At 47.8% G+C, this 20437-nt stretch overlaps 1 protein-coding gene across 1 annotated transcript in view; it reads right to left on the bottom strand.

Annotated features, from left to right (window-relative positions):
- The window catches only part of Slc9a1 (solute carrier family 9 member A1), a 58188-nt gene extending 38300 nt beyond the window's left edge, over nt 1–19888 (bottom strand). Inside the window, exon 1 of the mRNA XM_021643788.2 lies at nt 18707–19888. Coding sequence (XP_021499463.1) covers nt 18707–19070 — 364 coding nt within the window. The 5' untranslated portion in view covers nt 19071–19888. The remainder of the gene's footprint in view (nt 1–18706) is intronic.
- Between the last annotated feature and the right edge of the window lie 549 nt (nt 19889–20437).

A 20437-nucleotide genomic window follows, 5' to 3' on the forward strand; every position in this document is an offset into this window, starting at 1 on the left:
CGGCTTCTCCCCTGAGGGGATCATACTCACTCAACTTTCCACCTTCAGCAAGCAGTCTACAGCAGAAATGAGTGCCATCTCCCCACTCCTAACTCAAACCCAACTTCAGTTCATTCTCTCCTTTGCACCTCTACCCTGAATACTGTTGACATTCAGGTCATATACCTAATGGCATCCTCTTCTTTTAATGTGACGAGACCAGTGGCAGCTCCTAAAACTTACCAGTATGCTCAGTATGCTCACCACCCTAGGTGGTGTCTGTAAGGAAAATGAGGTTTAGGCATGATAATTAAACTTAAAAGGGACAAACCTTTCTGCCATTAAACACTGGCACAACTTACCCTGCATTCACAGCTGGGCTGTTAGAAACTATTATCTCATGGGCTGAGGCTATAACTCAGCTGACAGTTTCCTGACAAGCAGAAGGCCCTGGGTTCAGTCTGCAGCACCATAAAAACCAGGTGTGATGGGGTATACCTATAATTTCAGCACCGAGGAAGGGGAGGAAACCGGAGATCGTTCTTGGCTACACAGTGTTTGAGGCTGTCCTGCAATTCACTGTGTAGCTCAATCTAGCCTAGAATTCACAGAATAAAAAAGGAAGGAAGGGAGGGAGGGAAAGGAAAAGAGGAGGAAATACATAAAAGAGATGGCTTAGTCAGTACAGTGCCTGCTGGATAATCCTAAAGACTTGACTTTGAAGCCCCAGCACCCATGTAAAAAGCCAGGCATGATGGGCACAGGTCTGTAACACTAGAAGTACAGTGCAGCGTAACTGAAGAAGACAGTGAACATTGGCCCCTGCCTTTCACATTCATAAACACACACACACACACACACACACACACATATGTATATATGTATATGGCATAGACACAGAAACACACAAAAAGAACCATTATCTGAGCTGAGTGTGGTGGTTCACACCTATAATCTCGGCACTTGGGAGGAGAACAAATTCCAAGCCAGCCTGGGAAGCACAGTGCACTCCAGACTAGCAAGAAACACAGAGCAAAATCCGGTCTATGAAAAACAAAACACAAACCAAAATAACTGCTCTGTTAAATTGAGTGTTTTGATAGCTACATATTCATTTGCCAGCTAAAATCATGCTTTCCTCATTAACTGTCTTGGGAAATGCATCTTGTTACTTACACCAGGTAGGTAAGGTGGCTGCATTTCCTCACAGGCTTCCCAGATATGGGAGTGCAGTTCAGTAGTGGGGTTCTTGCTGGGCCCAGATGAAGCTCTGGGTTCAATCCCCAACATACACACACATTCACATACAAGGTTCCCTGCTCTGTAGGGAATGTATGTCTTAGGGGTCCATCCATTCATTGAAAGGACCGACATCTTCTATCCCCACTGCCACACCAAGGTGTCCTCAGCACCCCACTGGATACACAGCAGGACATCAAGACTCTTGCTGAGCGGCTACTCAGTTGAAGGAATACAGGCCAGCATTCCTCTCCCCTGATTCTAGAAGTCACTATTTACTCTCTTCCAAATGTGCCAAACTCTACACGTCCTTTCCCAGCATCCTCCTGGCAGTTAAATATGACACTGTGTTAAAAATGGTTATTGGGACTCAGTGAAATCATGCACAACTAACCAGTGGAGCTGAGATTTGTAGCTGGGTGGCAAAGCCCATGTTCCTAGTCACAACTGTATTTCCATGGGCAACTGCTTGGGGCACTCATCAGCCACCTCGAGGTTTGGCATCAGGTAGGAGGTGCCAGTGAACACCCTAGGTATCCTACTAGCTCATGAAGCCTCTTGATGCTCCCGGAGGGGAGGTCTGTCTTCTCTCCTTGCTCCAAAGTCACACTGAATTCCATGTGCACCTCAAGTCCCACCCTCTCGCTCCATGTCCCCAGGCTAATAAGAGAAACAATTTTGCATCTTTGTGCAACCAGGAGGTCAGGCTCAGAACGGGTGGGTGGGAGCCTGCTCCTTTCCCTTCCTCCATCAACTGTAAGCTCAGTCTTGGGCTTGCTTGACATATAAATGGGCCCTGACTGATGCTGGCATCCTGCCACCCAGTACAACATCTAGATTCTATGGGCCTGACCCAGAGCCCAGGAGATAGGATCTTGTTTGAACGGTAAATTCTATAAAATGGTGGAAGAATGGACAGAATAACCTGTTGTTCTGGACTCTCTGTGTAAACCTTGAACTGAGATTCTGGCCTCGAACTCAGAGTCTGTTACCTCAACACTGGCTTGTGATTTCCTCCAAGATCTAAGAGACTCAATGGGTAAGGGCAAAAACTTTGGGGTTGGTGCACAAGAGTTCTACTGTAAGGACCAGTGTGGCCAAGACCCAAGTTTCCTGGTTCTGGTCAGCTACCACCCCGAGCAAGACACTGCCTTTCCTAAGGCTGGACGGATCTCCCTGGAAAAATTAATTTGTCAGTGCTTGCTACATCTAGGCATAGAGCACAGCCCCTCCTCCTAACCCACTCTCTAGATAGCCCTGGTTAGTTAAAAGAGCTGGAGAGAGCCCTGTCTCTGCCATTAATACACATGCAGCCCACAACCAACCCTTCCTGGCCTCAACTGGACGATGAGGGGACTACATCAAAATGTCTCCTTTCCCTTTGGGCTGGGATCCACAGATTGAAAAGATTTTTTTCTGCCTTCCAAAAGCAAGATAAGAACAGGGACAAGTTCTGGTCTAGGAAACAGCATGTGACCTCAAAGGCTGCCTACCTTCTGAGGCTATTCCTTCAGTCTGCTATCTCCATGGCAGCTGCTTCCTGTTCTGGTGTCTAAGAGGGATGTTTGGGCCCCAAGCATTTTAGGGAACAGAGTAAAAGGACTAAGTCACAGCTGGGCTCACCATGGCAACCTGGCTACCCCAAGGGGCACAGTACAAGAGAACCTTGTTTTATTACTTTGAATCCCAGTGCAGAAAAGCCTTTCTCTTGTTTGTCAGGCTGCTTTGTTACTGAGCTCTCAGCAAAAAAAAACACATTTTCACCCTGGCCTTCACCTGGAGACAGGGATAGACAGGATGCTTTGCCAAGTCCACTTCCTTTTGTTTATGTGAGGATCACACAGACAGATGGTCGTGGTAGACTTCTCCATGAACCCCTTCATTGTACTGAGGTGCTTTGCTCTGACTATGAAAAGGGATTGTGGAATAAACTGGTGTGACAGTTTCTACTGGCAGCCCTCTTGAACAGATCCCACGTTTAGTGTGTTGTATTTTTAAATTTTCTTTCCATCCTCACTCCCCACTCAGGAACTGACAGCAGGCTCCGGAAGTTTGGCGCCCAAACAGGGACCTTGAGATATCAGGAAGCAGTGAAGAACACCACTGGTGTTGGCAAGCTCAGATCATAAAATAGAAAAGGATGTGGTGAGTAAAATTCAAGAGTAAACATGGGACAAAGCAGTAGCCTCATATTTTTTTGTACGGAATTTAATTAGAAATAGTCTGTATATGTGGCATGGGAGTGAGAAAGGGAAACTTTTAGGGTTAGAGAGAAAGAGGAAGGAAAGATGGGAGGCTTCGAGACAAAATGAGATTAAGCAACCTGCTTCTCCAGAAGAGTTCTATGTCCCTCCTAGTTATAATTCCTTGTTAGAAGAAGACTTTGAGGATGACTTAGATCCTGATGAGGTTGCAGAGTTGGAGGAAGAACAAGCTAGGCAGAAGGAAGAAGATATAACTGAGTCTTATGGTTTTCCAGTTCTAGCGCAACCTGATGAGCAGGGTAATACGGTGAGGTTGCATGCTCCTATATCTTTTAAACAATAAAAAGAATTGAAAATTGCATGTGCTCAATGTGGTCCTACAGCACCTTTTACTCAACCTCTATTAGTGTCCTTGTCTACTGCGGCTCTGCCTAGGGGACAGAAAACAATTAGCAATAGAATGTTTGACAGGAGAAGATCATTTGTTATGGAAGTCAAAATTTGCTGAGCAGTGTCAAGCAACACCAAAAAAAAAAGCAGTTTCTCAGTTTTTCCAGTAAGAAAGCTAATGGTTAATTCTTCTACAAAGTTCTGTGGTCATAAAAATCAGATTCAACAAATAGCAAGATGTTTTGTCTGTCTATTTTGAATGTATAAGTTTACGATGTTCAATATGTCTTGGTTATAGATTACTGGTCATTGGATATGTTTTAAAAATCTGCAAAAATAAAAAAGGGGGAATCATATCCCAAATCTTAATCATGCTTTATTTTAAATTTTTTGAATGTGGATATACAAGGCTATTCTGAGGCTGATCGATTGTGACACCCAACTACCAAAGACAATTATGCCCAAGTAAAATGGAAAGATCTGATTACTGGAATATGGCAGGGCCCTGACCCTGTATTAATATGGGGAAGAAGGCATGTTCGTGTTTTTCTGCAGGATGCTAAAGGAGCCAGGTGGAGCCCAGAAAGGTTGGTGCGATTTGCGGGAGATGCTTCCTGGAAGGAAGATGAGCCTGCTGCTCACAATAATGAATTCTGTCCTGATGGTGAAGAGAGAGCTGTATTGGGCTTATACTCCTGACCCACCTTTGTTTCATTCTGCTCCAGAGAGATGTTGTAGAAACTTTTTAGATGCAATGTGACTGGACTCGATTGGTCTGGTAATCAGGACAATTCTCAACAAAATCAGGAAGAATGGGAAAGAGGACTGACTACGGGACTTTGGTCTGATTCTGGCTTCCAGCAGACCTATATTTGGAAGTTTGCCACAGAAGCTCTTGGAGGCCCTATAACTGCCTGTGTATATTCTCCTTAAGCTTTGTTGTTTGGAAATGTTAACATTTTTATACAAGATTCAAACTTTAATGTTTCTTGCAAACAATGTAAACTAACAAACTGTATTTCTAAGCTTTCAAATGGACAACAGGTTCTGGTTGTTTGACAACCTTTTACTACAGTTCCTGTGAATGTTTCTCAGGCTTGGTATTTTGGTAAGGGTCATCTTTTAAGTCACTTTTATGGAATGTTATAGGACATGGCTTATTACTCTTATTAGGAGCATGTCTCCTACCAGTGATAATTAAAACCTTCACCAAGGCCTTTTAGAATGTTAAAGCTGATCTACATAAGATTAAACTCCAATGTCCACCCTCGCAGAGGTCGGTAGTCAAAGTCAGGTAAGATCTCTATGAAGACTATTCAACCTAAACAGGGCATGAATAATGGAATTCATGTACCAATGAGGGGTAAGAATATCTTTCAAGAGATATAACCTAAGACAGGCACAACTTTTGCTTCAAAGCTCTTAAGTTATGGTCAGTTTTTAAAATATAAAAAAGAGAAACCTGTGGATAGATGCTTGTTTGTCAGGATGCTTTTTTACTGAGCTCTCAGCAAAAAAACACGTTTTCACCCTGGCCTTCACCTGGAGACAGGGATAGACAGGATGCTTTGCCAAGTCCACTTCCTTTTGTTTGTGTGAGGATCACACAGACAGGTGGTTGAGGTAAACAAGTTTGACTTCTCCATGAACCCCTTCATTGTATGGAGGCGCTTTGCTCTGACTATGAAAAGGGATTGTGGAATAAACTGGTGTGACAGTTTCTACTGGCAGCCCTCTCCAACAGATCCCATGTGTGGTGTGTTGGTTTTTAAATTCTCTTTCAATCCTCACTCCCCACTCAGGAACTGTTTGACTCTGCTGGCGAGCTCCAGCACTCCAGGAGCCACTTGCCCTTCTTTACCCTCAGGACACAGACCACTCCTGGCATGGCTCACTCTAGCTATGAAGAGGCTCCTTCCACAGCTTCCCAGGTAAATCCCACTCATCTTAGGATGAGAAACCACAGCACCCAAGGAACCTTCTCAGACAAGCAGTCCTTCCTTTATCCTTTACCATTTTTAACTTCTCATAGCACAAGGCTTGAGCCTTGGCCTTTAGAATCTGTGGCCACTACTGCCCTTTTTCCCCAGTAACAGTACAAATAAGAAACAGCAAGGTTTGGTGGCATACACCTTTAACTCAGCACATGGGAGGCAGAGGCAGACAGACTCTGTGAGCTTGAGTCCAGCCTGATCTACACAGAAAGTCTAGAATGACAGGTTATTCTGCCCAGTCTTACATCTAGGCTGGCCTCTTAGCCACAGCCTCTTTTCTCCCTAGAGTAAGACGTCTTAAACTTTTACCACTGCAACTCTTTTGCTGATGAAATTTTTATGTGATCCCAGGTATATAAATATGTAAAAATTATACAAACCAAGACATCCGCTGATAATAAATCATAGAGAAACATATTTTAAGAGGACTGGAGAGATAGCTCAGCAGTTAGGAGCACTGGCTACTCCTCCAAAGGACCCTGGTTCTCTCCCAGATGACACTGTGGGTCACAGCTGTCTGCAGCTCCGGTGCCAGAAGGTAATGCCATTTTCTGGCCTCCACAGGTGGCAGGCATACAAGTGGTGCACAAAAAGCAGGTAGACCACTCAACACACAATTAGATGATTTAAGACAATTATTTACTATTATATATGTAATCTTACATATTAATGAGATGACTATATAATTGTATATTGTATATAAAGAATTAAATCCTGACTGAATATTTGATAACGCAGAACAGAGTACCTTCAATGTTTTTCTGAGTTAGTTAATACTGTAATTTTGTAATCACCAATGCTAAGAATGCTGCTGTGCATAAACATACAGTACCACCAGCTGTGGCGGCACATGCCAGCAGACAAGAGGCAGGAAGTCCATGAGTTTAAATCCAGCCTACACTGTACCTTGAGGTGACCAAGAAAGCACCTGCCTCCAGGCCTGATGACCTAAGCTCAATCTCTGGAACCATGTGATGGAAAAAGAAAGCAGATCTTTTTTAAAGATTTATTTAGTATTTATATAGCATTCTGCCTGCGTACTAGAAGGGTACACCAGATCTCATTACAGATGGTTTTGAGCCACCATGTGATTGCTGGGAATTGAACTCAGGACCTTTGAAAGAACAGTCAGTGTTCTTAACCTCTGAGCCATCTCTCCAGCCCCAGAAAAAAGATTCTTGTCCTTTGACCTCCACGTGTGCAACCATACACACACACACACAAACACACAAATGAATAAATATGATTTTTAAAGTGTTTTTTAAAAATAAGTAAATAAGATTATGTGTGGTATGAAACAACAGAATAACCTGTTGTTAAGGGCCACTTCAAACATTGTTGGAAATTCTTTTCTTAATCCCTGACCAAAAAACAAATTTTTTTTTTTTTTTTTTTTTTTATATGAGACAGGGTTTCTCTGTGTAGCTTTGGCCATCCTGGACTTGCTTTGTAGTCCAGGCTGGCCTCAAACTCACAGAGATCCACCTGCCTCTGCCTCCCCAGAGCTAGGATTAAAGGCAATTAGCAGAGTATGGTGCACGCCTGTAATCTCAACACTAGGGAAGCTGAAACAGGAGGATCAATATCAATTCAAAGCTAGCTTGGGCCACATGGTGTCAGGTCACCAGGGATATACAGTCAGACACTACCTCAAATAGATGGATGGGTTGAGTGGGAGGATGGGTTGAGTGGGAGGGTGAGTGGGTGGGTGGGTAGATAGGTGGATGGATGGGTGGATGGATGGGTGCGTGGGTGGATACATAGTTAGTGGGAGATGGGGTAGGCACTGAGGTTCTTTCAGACCAGAGTTTGGCTCTCAGCATCCATATTAGGTACAACTGCCTGTAGCTCCAAGGGATCTGACCCCTTTTCTGGCCTCTGCAGACACCGACATATATGTGGCAAATACTCATACAGATATACACATAATATAACAAGATAAAAATGAACTTTTCCTTTTTAAAAAAGTGAGAGAGATGGTTTGCAGCTCAAATGGTAAAATGCTCGCCTGGTATGGTGCTCTGAGTGAAAAGCACCCACATGATCACATATTTGAACACTCGGTCCCCAGCTGGTACTAAGTTTGGGAAGATTTTGGAACCTTTAGGATATAGAATCTTGCTAGAAGAATATGTCATTTGAGGCAGGCTTTAAGCACGCTTTTAATCCCAGGACTCTGGAACAGAGGCAGGCAGATCTCTGAGTTCAAGGCCAGCCTGGTCTACGGAGCAAGTTCCAGGACAGTTAGGGCTACATAGAGAAACCCTATCTCAAAACAAAAACAACAAAGAAAGGAGTTCACATCTTTACCCCCTCCCTGTTTACTCTCTGCTTCCTATGTGCGGATGAACATGTATGTTCAGCTCCCTGCTAGTCGCCTGCCTGCTGCTACACTTCTCCTGCCATTATGGATTCTTCCCTCTGCAACCAGAAGCCAAAGTAAACTTTCTTCTAAGCCATTTTAAAAGATTTCTTTATTTGTGTATTTTTATGTAATATGAAGAGGGCATCGGATCACATGGGACAGTTATAAATGGTAGTGAGCCACAGCATGGGTGCTGGGAACTGAATTCCAGCTTCCTCTATAAGGAATCATGTGTTCTATCACAGCAATAGAGAAGTAACTGTTACATCTAGCATGCAGAAAAGCCCTGGGTTCTCATCTCCCGTACCTCATAAACTAGCTGTGGTATGGCAGCACATGCTTGTAACCCCTTCATTTATGGGTGGTAGAAACAGGAGGATCAGAGTTCAAGGTCATCCTCAGATACACAATAAGTAAGTCTGCGATCAGCCTGGGATACATTAAGACCCTGTCTCAAAAAAACAACATGAGAAACCACCCCCACTACAATTAGTAACACGCTGGTGTAGAACTGGAGTCAAGAAGTCTCAAGCAGTGTCTGAGACTTGTGGCATGACGGCACACATGCCACAGAATGGAGAATTTGTACACTCGGAACCCACCACGGCTCTTTGGGAGGATGCACCATGCGTGACAGGGCAGCTCTGGAGAAACACCCTGGGCTCACCACACATTCGATTTTTGAGTTAATTTTTGGTGTTATGTTTGGAAACTTACTGTCACCAAATTTATCCAGTTTCATGACCGTATTCAGTTGCACAACCCCATAGTTTGAAAGGCTGTGCCCTGGACCATCACTCCAGACCATCTCCTTTCAACCTACACCACACAATTCCCTGCCTGCGCCTCCTCCCTTATATACTGTCCTACTTCTCCTATGGACCTATGTTTTCAATCTTACAATTGGAGATGAGTGTGGACCTCTACACGAGAATTCTGTGCTTTGAAGCCTGAGATCTATGGGAACCTTGATTTCCCCCTCCCTCAGCCCTTCCAATTGGAAAATCCCAACAGAGCCTTTTACAGTGAAATTGAGAAAGCAAAATGACTTACGTAGGAAAGAAGCAGAACTAGTACTAGGGGTCAAGTCGGGTTCATAGCCTAGAGCCACAAAGTAGCCTCATGAAAACTAAATTTGCCCTCAGGTACACATAAGCCTCCCAATGCAGGGAGAACTTCCACAAAGGCTGCACAATACGGCTAACACCAGTAGCATCGGGGCTGGATGGGAATGCTCAGGGAGCTAAGCATGGGACTTTCACCTTTAATTCCTTCCTAGACTGTTAATAGTCTATACTATGCCGTTCTTATTTTATTTATTTGTATAAAAAATAAATCTGTCACAGAAGGAAGATTCTGGCCCCAGTCCACACCCAATCCACATACAAAGAGAAGCCATAACTAAGCCTGTCCAGGTAGGACTATAAATTAACTGGATGCCTTCTTATGTGGTTTATGGCTACTGGTCTCATTAATTCAGTCACAGTGCAGTTTATGGCTTGAGGAATCTTCTCAGGAAAAGCCTAATTCAATTAGAGCTCTCAGCAGCTCCCTGTGGAAGTTCCGGGATCTCACTTTTACTCACTCACAGAGGGCAGACTGAATGGACCAGATTCTCTCAGAGACACCCCACCAGCCCAGACCAGAGCTGGGTGGCCCTGCAGCCCAGCATCAGAGCCATGCAGAGTAGGCTAGGACCACAGTATCACTCAGACACCAACTGATGCCTACAAGCATCACTCTGTGATGGTCGCCTCAGTTAAGAGCTGGCCTACCATTCAGCCTGTCACCGCAGTCTCTGGACTCCCTCTCTCCCTCCTTTCTGAGTAACCTGGTTTCTAGTCTACCCCAATCCCTGTGTGAACCCTATCTCCACACGGAAGTCAGTCATGTCTCCTTCACTCATTCTTCCCCCATATTTACAGAGCCCTTTCCATGTGCCACAAGCAGATAAGAAAGTAAAAGCACAAAGTGTTACAACTCGTTTAAAATGTGTCCAGCAGGTTTTCTGGCTTTTACTGGCACTATATCAAAGGCAGAAAGCAAGCAAGAAAGAAAAGGAAAAGAAGACAGAGAAACTAAAGGAGGGAGGTAGAAAGAATGGGAAGGAAAACTAGCATGCCGGTCCCGTCTTCAAGGGGCTTCCATGCTCCCCCTCATGAACATCAACTTCTAAGTACAGCACATGCTCCACTTTCATTCCCTCCAAGACTCCACTCAGGTTCCACCTCACGTCTTTGGAAAGCCTCCTCTCCACCGCAGCCCTCAGGGACTGCCCACTCCCCCTCAGCTTGCCCTCTGCCAGGAGTCTGCCCAGCCCTGAGACACATCCGCACCTTGTTATGTCTTGTCTCATCTCGTCCAGTCCTGAACAGACTGGAAGCGCCTCCTGAGCAGGGCCCAGGTTTGCTTTTCCTAGTGCAGAGAGGGCCACAAGCTGAAAGCCTGCAGGCAGACTACCACTGCTACGCCTCTTCTTGCCTCTTACCTCAGGCTGGCCAGCACAAAAGACACAGCCTTCTCCAGCTTTGCCTGGCGTGCGGCAAGGGCTAGCCAAGTGGTGTTAGCCATAACTGTTTCAGGATGTGAAGGCTCTGTCTCACACAAAGCTGTGATGTCATCCCTCCTCCTTCAGTGCGCGGGACTCAGACAGACTCCTCTCATTATAGAAGAGCCACTCTGGTGTGAGAGGTAAGTGGCAGCCCCCAGGCCTGGGAAGGTACAGAACTCCTCACCCTAGCCCTCAGTCAGAGCGGCAGAGAACTTGCTGGGAAAATCTGGGGAGCTCCTGATTTCTGGCAAGCAGTATTAGAATTCAGAGCTCAGTCTGGCCCAAGAAACAACAAAACCTGTCCTACGTGTTGGATGAGCTTTAGGAGGAAGGAAAGGAAATCAGCATGAATCCAGAGAAGAGGGGCAGCCCACTGATCCAGGCCAACCCAAAACTTAGTTCAGTTAAAATTAGATTAGCCCATAAGATTAAAAATACCCACATATAATCACGGGCTGCCTAAAGTATCAGTTGATGTTTATTGGCATCTAAAGAGATGGTTTGGCCCAGTGCGGTGTGTGCAGACAACCTTGGGGAGACTCGTCTGACTCAGACATTTGCAGAGGGAGCCGAGAGCTGCAGGAGCCCACACGGGCGATGGATGACTCAGGACTAACCCAGGCCCTGCCTGTGCTGAGCGAGATTTCTCTGCCTGCATCAGAAGAGAAGCGGGGGGGGGGGGGGGGGGGGCTGCCAGGAGGAGGGCAGGAGCACAGCTGCAGGCTGTACACAGGCTGCTGTTCCCAGAGGACATCTGGGGCCCTCAGTTCCAGGTCCTAGTCATTCCTGGGTGTGTGTGAATGCCGCCACCTCTTAGACAGGCTACTTCATCACTGTGGACCTTGGGAGGGATCACAGTTTCCCCTAAGCCTTTTTAAAACCTGAGCCAGAGAGAAGAGTCACCGCCCTGCAGTTCACAGTGATTCTGGGGAGAACAAAATTTCTGAATTTAAAATTTCTTGAACTTAAGACATGACACTAAAAAAAAACCCAGATTCTCCAAAGTTGGCCAGAGATGGGTTTGTTTGTAACTGTGTGAGCGCCCAGCAGTCTCTCAGCTAGAGGTTTAAGGAGAAACAGCTAAAGAATAAAATCGACGTAATTAACAACCACTTAATAAAAAACACCACAAGTCAGGAACAGGCACAGAGAGGTTGTACTGCACCTAAAGACACAGGGTCGGCAAAGACCAGAGCTGGAGGTGACACAGGCAAGGCCCCCAAATTTAATCCCTGAACCAAAAGAAAAAGAAAAAAGAAAAAGAAAAACGGATCTGAGGTCAGACCTCTTGCACAACCGCCCACTTCTGGATAGCGAGTTTCCCATTGAAATTCACTTCTCTCCCCTCTGGCTGGGGGTGGAGCAGAGGCTCCCACGAGCGAGAAAAAGAACACCCCTACCTGATTTCAAAGGCTTGCTGCGCCACACACTAGGAAGGTGAGGAGGGCACGCCTCGGTCTGACTTGAACAATACACTTCACAGCAACACAGGTACATGGGAGGATGGTGAGAGTGAAGACCTTCCATGCTGCCAGCTCCTACAGCCCTCCTTTCCATGGGAGGGAGGGACACTGGCTATCCGGGTTACTCTATGAATATATCCGGTCATTCTCTCTCCTAAAGCCAATTTGTACCTTTTTTTTTTTTTTTTCGGAGACAAGGTTTGGCTGTCCTGGAACTCACTATGTAGTCCAGGCTGGCCTTGAACTCACAGAGCTCTGCCTGTCTCTGCCTCCCTCCTGAGTGCTGGAGTTAAAGGTCTATGCCACCACTCCCAGCTGGAACTTTCAATATGGCTGACCAGGTGTGGTGTGCACGCCGTTAACTCCAGCACTTGATGGGCAGAGGCACTCAGATTTGAGGCCAGCCAGGGCTTCATAGTGAAAACTTATTAATTAAAAACACGGAAGGAGGGGTGGAGAGATGGCTCAGTGGTTAAGACCACTGTCTGCTCTTCCAGAGGTCCTGAGTTCAATTCCCAGCACCCACATGGGTGGCTCACAACCATGTATCATGTGATCTGATGCCCTCTTCTATCATACAGGCATGTGCTCATGTGTATAAAAAAAAATAAATCTTAAAAAACAACAGCACACACACATTCAGAGAAAGATGGGAGGCAGAGGCAGACAGATCGCTGTGAGTTTGCTGTGAGGTTGGGGCTAGCCTGGTCTACAAAGTAAGTCCAGAAAAGCCAAAGCTACACAGAAAAATCCTGTCTCAAAAGAACAAAAAACAAAACAAAACAAACAAACAAAAAAACACAGAGAGACTCCCAGCTCCCTGGCCAGGCAGGAAAGAAGACAGGACTTTGGGCTAACAGTCCAGGAATTATGTCCTTTCCCCCTACTTCAGGTAGGTCACAACCCAAGACACAGTTTCCTTAGCTAAAAAAGAAGATAAGTGTGTATCTGCAGTGCTTTGGAGACACAGCACCAACAAGAATTACGACTCCTGCTTCTAGAGCTAAGAAAACTATGCCACCTGCTCCCATCCCAGAGCGTGCCTCTCAGGGGATACCACAAGGCCCTGAGGGTGACCAAGAGCAGGCTGGTACATTCTTTCTCAAGGGCGGGAGGTCACAGTCACAAAGCCAGCCAGCCCCTCTGGCTAAAGTAAATACCCTTTCAACTGTCACGCTCTTAGCCATCATGAGAGAAGCAAGTCCTGTCAGACTGCTGAGAGAGCAGCTGCAGAGAGGTGACAGGTGGGTCACCACCTGACAACAAGGAACAGGTTCAGTCTACCTCAGGATTTTTGTGCACTCACACAGGCTCAGCGACTCTTAGGGGACAGGCCCCAAAGTCAGGCACAAAACGCCTACAGCTCTCTCAGGTAGGAAGAGGGCTCCTGCAGTGGGCATGCCATCCCTGTCAGATGGAGTCCTGGTGGAGTGCAGGTGCAGTGGGGCTGGGCACCACTCCATGCAGGGCCTAGTGCATCAGCTGAGAGCAATGAGAGAGGCAGGCAATGCAGCTGCACCGTCCAGAAGACTATGACAAGACACTGACAGAATGAGTAGCAACTCGGCACCGCTGAAGAGAACCCCTGAGCTGTTTCCTCATCTGCAGAACAGAGGGAGCCTTTATCTAGTAAGACTTTCATGGGGATTAAGTAAGATTACTTTTACAAAGTCCCTGATACTGGTCTGTAGATACTCGATAAATGCTAATTATTATTAGACCACACACCCAAACAACAGAAGTGATGTCGAAGGGCAGGCTAGGCAGAAGGCCGAAGCTGTGGAGAGACAGCATGGGGAGAAGGGTCAGCAGAGGGGAGAGCAACTGCTGCAGCCTACAGTGGGTCAGGAAGACAACCTTGGGTCTGGAATATCCCCCAAAGGCCCAAAGTGGTACCACTGGGAAACTCTGGGAATTTAAGAGGCCTGATAGGTCTTTAGGTCTAACGGCATGACCTTGGAGGGATGCCAGTACCTCACCTTCCTCCTTGCTCTCTTTGGTTTCCCAGCCATGAGGGAGGCACGTCTGTTCCAGTACACACTTCAAGTGTTACCTCATCTGTAGGCAAACAATGGGCTACTAATCATGGACCAGGGCCCCCAAACCTGTGAACCAAAACAAACTTCTTCCCCTCATACACTAATTATCTTTGGTGTTTTTATTATAATAACAAAGATGTGTAACACAGAATGGGGGAAATCTAATAAGCTCTACAAGCTACTACAGTGAGCCAGACACTCCCTTCCATCCCCTCCATCAATCAGTCTCTATCTCAGACTCAGAAGGGGGAGATAGTCTCATCACTTCACTAACAAGGCAAGGCAAGGCAAGTCCAGAGAAATGTACCAATAGGCAGCATCAAGGGCAGAGCCCAGGGTTTCCAACAGGCTCTTCCTTAGAGCAGTGCTGCATGTCCTGGATTGGGCTCACGGGGGCGAAAGGAAAGGTGAACTGGGTGTGAAGCCGAATGACGCCCAGGCCATGACCAGCCCAGGCCCTCCAAGTGCCCCGGCACACCTGGAAACTCCCTACCTGAGACCTTTCCCCCAGATGCCGGCTGACTTCCCTCACACCATCCTAGCTGGTTTTCCCAGGAGAAAAAGGTGATCCTTTTCTTTCTGGTGTCCCCTCTGGGGTTGGGACAGCTTCAAGGTGACCTTTAAGCTGTTTCTTTCCTTTTGAGAAGTAGAAGAGGTAGGTTTGGGTCTCACTTTAACAAAACCAGGCTCCTGTCTGCTTATGTCACGTGGGCAATAATTATTCCCTATCTCTCTGTTCACAAACTTGTACTAGGGAGGAAATAGCACATTGGGCCTTGCAAAGACCAAAACCAAAACATCATAAGATGTAAAGGGACAAAAGAAGCCTTTTTGTCCCTGATCTGGGGACAAGATGAATACCTGCTTTATAGGCTTCTGGGCCTCTGCCAGGCATTCCAGGTCAGGAATATGGGCAAACAACAGGGGGTGCTGCTAGTGGTGAGCTGGGCTGCAGAGAGCTTCTCCCTGGGAACAACACTGCCTGGGAGTCAGGTGAACTGGGACAAAGCAGAATTCATGCAAGAGCCAAACCACAGTACATGAGGGAAGAGCAGAATGGCCCTACCCCAAAGGATTCTCTGAATTATTCATTTATTCATACATTTATTTATTATTTACTTATCTGAGATGGGGGTCTCATGTATCTCTGGCTGGCCTCAAACTCACTCTGTAATTGAGGATGGCCTTGAACTTCTGATCTTCCTGCCTCTACCTCCCAGTGCTGAGATTACAGGCATTAACATCATACTTGATTTGTACAATGCAAGGAATCGAACCTAGGGCCTCACACACAGTTGGCAAGCACTCTACCAACTAAGCTACATACGTAGTTCTGGTTCTCCCAATAATTTAAGTCCTTCTTAAACCACTAACTCTCCTCCCACCAAGAAAAGGAAAGAACCCTTCTCTAAGAGAGAGAAACGCAGGGTCCAGAGAAGGAAGTGATTTGCCTGAGATCACCTCCCCAGTCCCAGAGGCATCGATTACTCTAGATCATTAACTCTTGCCTTGTCTTCTTGTCTCTCCCAGGTCAATGTCCAAAAGATTCTTCTTTGAGTTCTGGCACACAAGTAGGATGGGAATGAAAATTGCACACGGCACTTTCCATTCCTAAAAGAGGGGTGCCTTGCGTGGCAAGGAGCTACCACAGCTGACAGCATGGGAATGCTCTAAAACCCCTACCCAATCTGGGCTGATGAGAAAATAGTCAAGACCCTGGAATAAATCCCCTGACTCCTGGAGAGCAGACAGTGCAGAGACCACTGCCTCCGTCCCCCAGCCTTTTAGGAGGGCACCACCTCCCCTCTTTCCACAACCAACTCAAGGAGGCAGCTCAAAAGAAAACATGACAGCCAAGGTTACACAGAGAAACCCTGACTCAGAGGGGGAGAAAGAGGAAGAGAGAGGGGGAGAGAGAGAGAGAGAGAGAGAGAGAGAGAGAGAGGGAACGAGGGAGAGGGAGAGTCAGGTACACATACCCACACCCCTGAGACCTTAAGGAAGGGCCAGGCGGCAGCCCAGGGACAAGGGACAGTGTTGTGCTCCACGCTCAAAGGAGACAGGAAGTAGGGATGCCTCTGCCTTAGGGGGCTAAAATACTAACCGTGGCAGCAGCTGCTCACCAAGCACTCCCTATATGCAGGCAGTCAACTTTATATGCATTATTTACATCATCAGCACACTGCTAGCACTACAGCTAGATAGCAGTCACACACACACACACACACACACACACTTTGTGTGTGGAACAGGGGTGGGACCTCAGACTTCGTGCATGCTCTCTGGCACTGCGCTACACTCCAGCCAGTGCTTCCCATTTTACGGCAGAGGAACCGAGGCTCAGCGAATGTAAACCCGAGATGGTAGATGCATTCTATGCTGCAACCTCATACCTGACCTTAATTCTACACGTCAAAGGTAAAGGTGGAGGACGGGTTTTCACTGCTGCCATTGGCACAAGATCCTTGAGATCTCCCGAGCACATTCCCTCTACCCTATAGCCCCAGAAGGGCCAGGTGCCAAGGCCCCTGTTTTCAGAAGCAGAAAAATGCCTTTCCAAGCCAGACACGAAGGCCTTTGGGAATGCAAGGGGGATCAGACTCAGCCTCCCTATTTTATGAGAGGAAAACTGAAGTCTAAGGTTGAGGAGCTTTACCAAGGGTTTCCAGAAGCAGAGCAACAACATGGAAAGGATCATCAGCTGGCTAAGGAGGAATGATGGGTCAAGGTCACAAGGGGAGGAGAGATGAGAACTCAGTTTCCTGAGTAATATTCTTGGCAGCACCCTGTCTCTGTTCCCCAGCCCAGGGTCCCAGGCACCACACTCTGTGTTGACAAAGCAGGTCAGGCCCAGCCTGCGCCCATTTGGACAAGAGCTACCAGGTCTGCGGGAAGAAGCTGAGACTCCCCAGAGCCAGGTTTTTCCGGTCATGCTATCATCTCACCAGCAGACAGAGCTGCAGCATGTACACCAACTCCTAGCACTGGGACATGAGCGCGCTGAGAGGAGGTGTTAATTTACAGGCAGCTCTTATGAAGTCTCTTCCTTGTCTCCAACAGACAAATGACATAACACGGTCACTCCAGATTCTTGCAACAAATACAGACACAAGGTTTCATGACTCAATCGATTTAGTCAAATAGCAATTTGGATTCTTACTTCAGAAGTAAGAAAGACCTTCAGGAAAAGGCTCAGCTATTCAAGGTCATGCATTTATGTGAGAATCTATACACATGGTTCCCCTTGCTCAGTCCTTGATTTTTTTTTTTTTTCCAGGAAGCTTAGCTGCCATCAGGGGATAGGTGCTGATGGCCCAGCTCCATGGCCGAACTCTGCCACCGTGACCGCCTAAGCACCAGAGCCCTGCACCAGGAAGCCAACTCCTGGATCTATCTAAACAGAGGTACCAGTTCGTTCCTGCAGCATGCCCCAGGGCCAGCCTCACACTAGTCTGGCATGGTGTCCTTGGGAAAGCTGCAAAGCTCCTGCCCAGGTCTCTTAACTCCTCAAAGCACAAACCTCAAGCAAAGTGGGAAGCAGAGCCCCAGAACCTTGTGCCTTCCATAGTTAGCTGAAAGTTTCCTGAAAACTTATGGGAGCTTGCAAAGCCCCCTGGATACTAGCTCCAGGGACTTCTGGGCTATGTAGCCTCCGGAGAACTCCACCAATCACCCAGCAGAACTGGGTGCTCAGGCTGGGCAGGAAGCCCAACCCTCGGAGAGCAAACAGCTTTTTCATGTCCTCCTTCCAAAAAGAGTATTTTGAAATCTCTTTAGACCCAGCTCTTCTCTGTCTCTTCTCCTTCAATGAGCAGCCAAAGTCTCTAGTCAGTTGGGTACAAACCTGAACCAAACCTCAACCTCCTCGGCTTTCCTGCCATCCCAGACAGGCCCGTACACATCCCTGTGAACTGGATAACTGTAGGCATTTCTGGGCTGGAACTTGACTCAGGGGCTTCTGACCAGCCTTGGCAGGCAAAGCTGACAGGTACCACTCTGAGGATGAAGGAAACGGAGACTCTGATGACCTCTGTGTTCTAAGTCTCCTGTACCCGGTTCCTTACTCTGCACAAAAGACAGGCCGACCCCTAAAGCAGCCTCTCACAAAGAAGGTAATAAATTGCACTGATTCCCGTTGACAGGACGCAAGGTGCCACTTGCTAAAAGATACTCCTGCCTTACACACAGCTAAGCACCTGGCTGATTCCACAAGCCATAGGAGACCCGTCAAACTACCTAGCATCAGACGCACCCATCTTCAAATCCTGTGCATGCTCCTGATCCTCCCCTCCCCCTACAGGATGCCAGCTCACAGGCCAGAGTTAGACTGTTCGGACCAACGAAAAGGAGGAGGGTGCCAATGTTACAGAGGTGGTTCACTCAGCACCCGAGCAGCCGGATCTGGTAAGAAATGGGGCAAGAAGCTCACCTACCCGGCAGCGGCAGCAGCAGCCACAGCACCATCACGCACCTTGGACTTACCTATCTTCATGAGGCAGGCCAGCAGGATCCAGAGGGAGATCTCGAAAGGTGTGCGCACGTGTAAGTAGTCAATGTCCAGGACCGGAAAGGCCTTGCGAAGTGGCTTAAGGCCATGTTCAATGACTAAACTGGTCAAATTGCGGTCGTCCGGGCGGTGGAGAGGCTCTGAGGGAGCAGTGGTGACATCCCCGATTGAGCGTTCCCGCGGTGGTTCAGAACCTCTAATGGTGCTGGCGGTAGGGCTGGGCTGGAGGCCATGGCTCCTGAGAACAGGTAGCAGCCCCACCAAGGCAACCACCACCAGCAAGGACGGGAAGATCCGGGGTGGAGAAAGTCCCCAGAGGCCGGACCACCGAAGCATCATGCTGCTCCCTCAAGTCTAGGAGGCCTCGGCCCTTAGCGAAGTAAAGTGTAAGACCTGGGACATAAGTAGCAAGGAGTACGCCGGTTGGGTGAGGCTGGAGCAGTCTCTAAGAGTTCATGTCTTAGAGAGGTATTTTCGTTTTCTAGAGATTCACAATCTGAAAGTCCAAACTGCAAAAGGGGGACAAGTACCTTGGAGGGACCAGGGAGGAAACCCAAAAGATCTAGAACTCCAGGCTGAGAGAAGGAAACCGGGGAAACTGCGTCCTAAAGAAAGAGGAAGGGCCAGGATTCGCGGGACCACCGGCAAGGGAAAGGAGGAAGGAAGGTTGGGACCTTGGACTAAGGAAAATCACCACGGTGCTGGAACTCGGCTAAAGGGAAGAGGTAGAAGCCCGTGCTAAGGACCGAAAAGGCTAAGACCCACTCCAGAAAAGGGAGAGACAAGGCTGGAAGGCCAGGCTGGGAAAGGAGTAAAGCAGGAAAAAGGCTGGGGCTTTCCCACCCAGAGGAGAGCCAGGGTCCAGGCGCGCCGGGCAGAGATTCCGGGGAAATGGAGGGAGGAGGAAGACAGAGGCAGACGGCCTGGCGGGAAGGAGCCTCGGCGCAGGCTGGAGGCGGCTCGCAGAGAGCCAGCAGCAACACACCCCTCCTTGAGACCCCGGTACAGTGCCGGCCCAGCGGCAGCTCCTTCACGGTCAGCTCCAGCTCCACCTCCAGCCCTGACTCGACCCCGGGTCCCGCGACAGCGGACTGATTCCTCGCTGAGCACAGCGCAGCCATTTATAGGCACCAACGAGCAGCCGGCGCAGCGGGCTAGAGAGACCTGTCAGCGCTCGCGCGGTGCAGCGGCCCCTGTCGCCGAGAGAGGGAACTATCGCGTAAGAAAAGGAAGCCGAGACAGGGCGCGGGGGGCGGGGGGCGGGGGGGAGGAGCAAGGAGTCCAATCTATCAGGGATGAAATGCTGGACTATCTGCAAAGTATTTTCTCGTTACCACGTGACTATGAAATGTTTAGAGTGAAAGGGGTTGGGTTGGGATCGTGGTTCGGAGGTAGGGCGCTTGCCTGCCATGTGCAAAGCCTTGGTTTTAATGCCTGGAGCCACAAAAATTAAGTTAAGTTAAAAAAAAATAATAATGTGGGCTAGAAATCTAAACTCGAGATGTTCTCAAGGGTAGGTTTGTGCTGAGCATGAATCCCTTCCTGCATTGCCTTCCCTTGACTGTGGCGGCGTAACTCCAACTCTCCTGCCTCTGTCTCTAGGTCCAAATTTTCCCTTTTATAAGGACAAATTGAATTAGGAATCGGCCCTAATGGCTTTACCTTAGCTTGATCAACTTCAAAAGCCCAATCTGAGCCGTGAGCGG

This window comes from Meriones unguiculatus, chromosome 3 (genome assembly GCF_030254825.1).
Source record: "Meriones unguiculatus strain TT.TT164.6M chromosome 3, Bangor_MerUng_6.1, whole genome shotgun sequence".
Taxonomy (NCBI): domain Eukaryota; kingdom Metazoa; phylum Chordata; class Mammalia; order Rodentia; family Muridae; genus Meriones; species Meriones unguiculatus.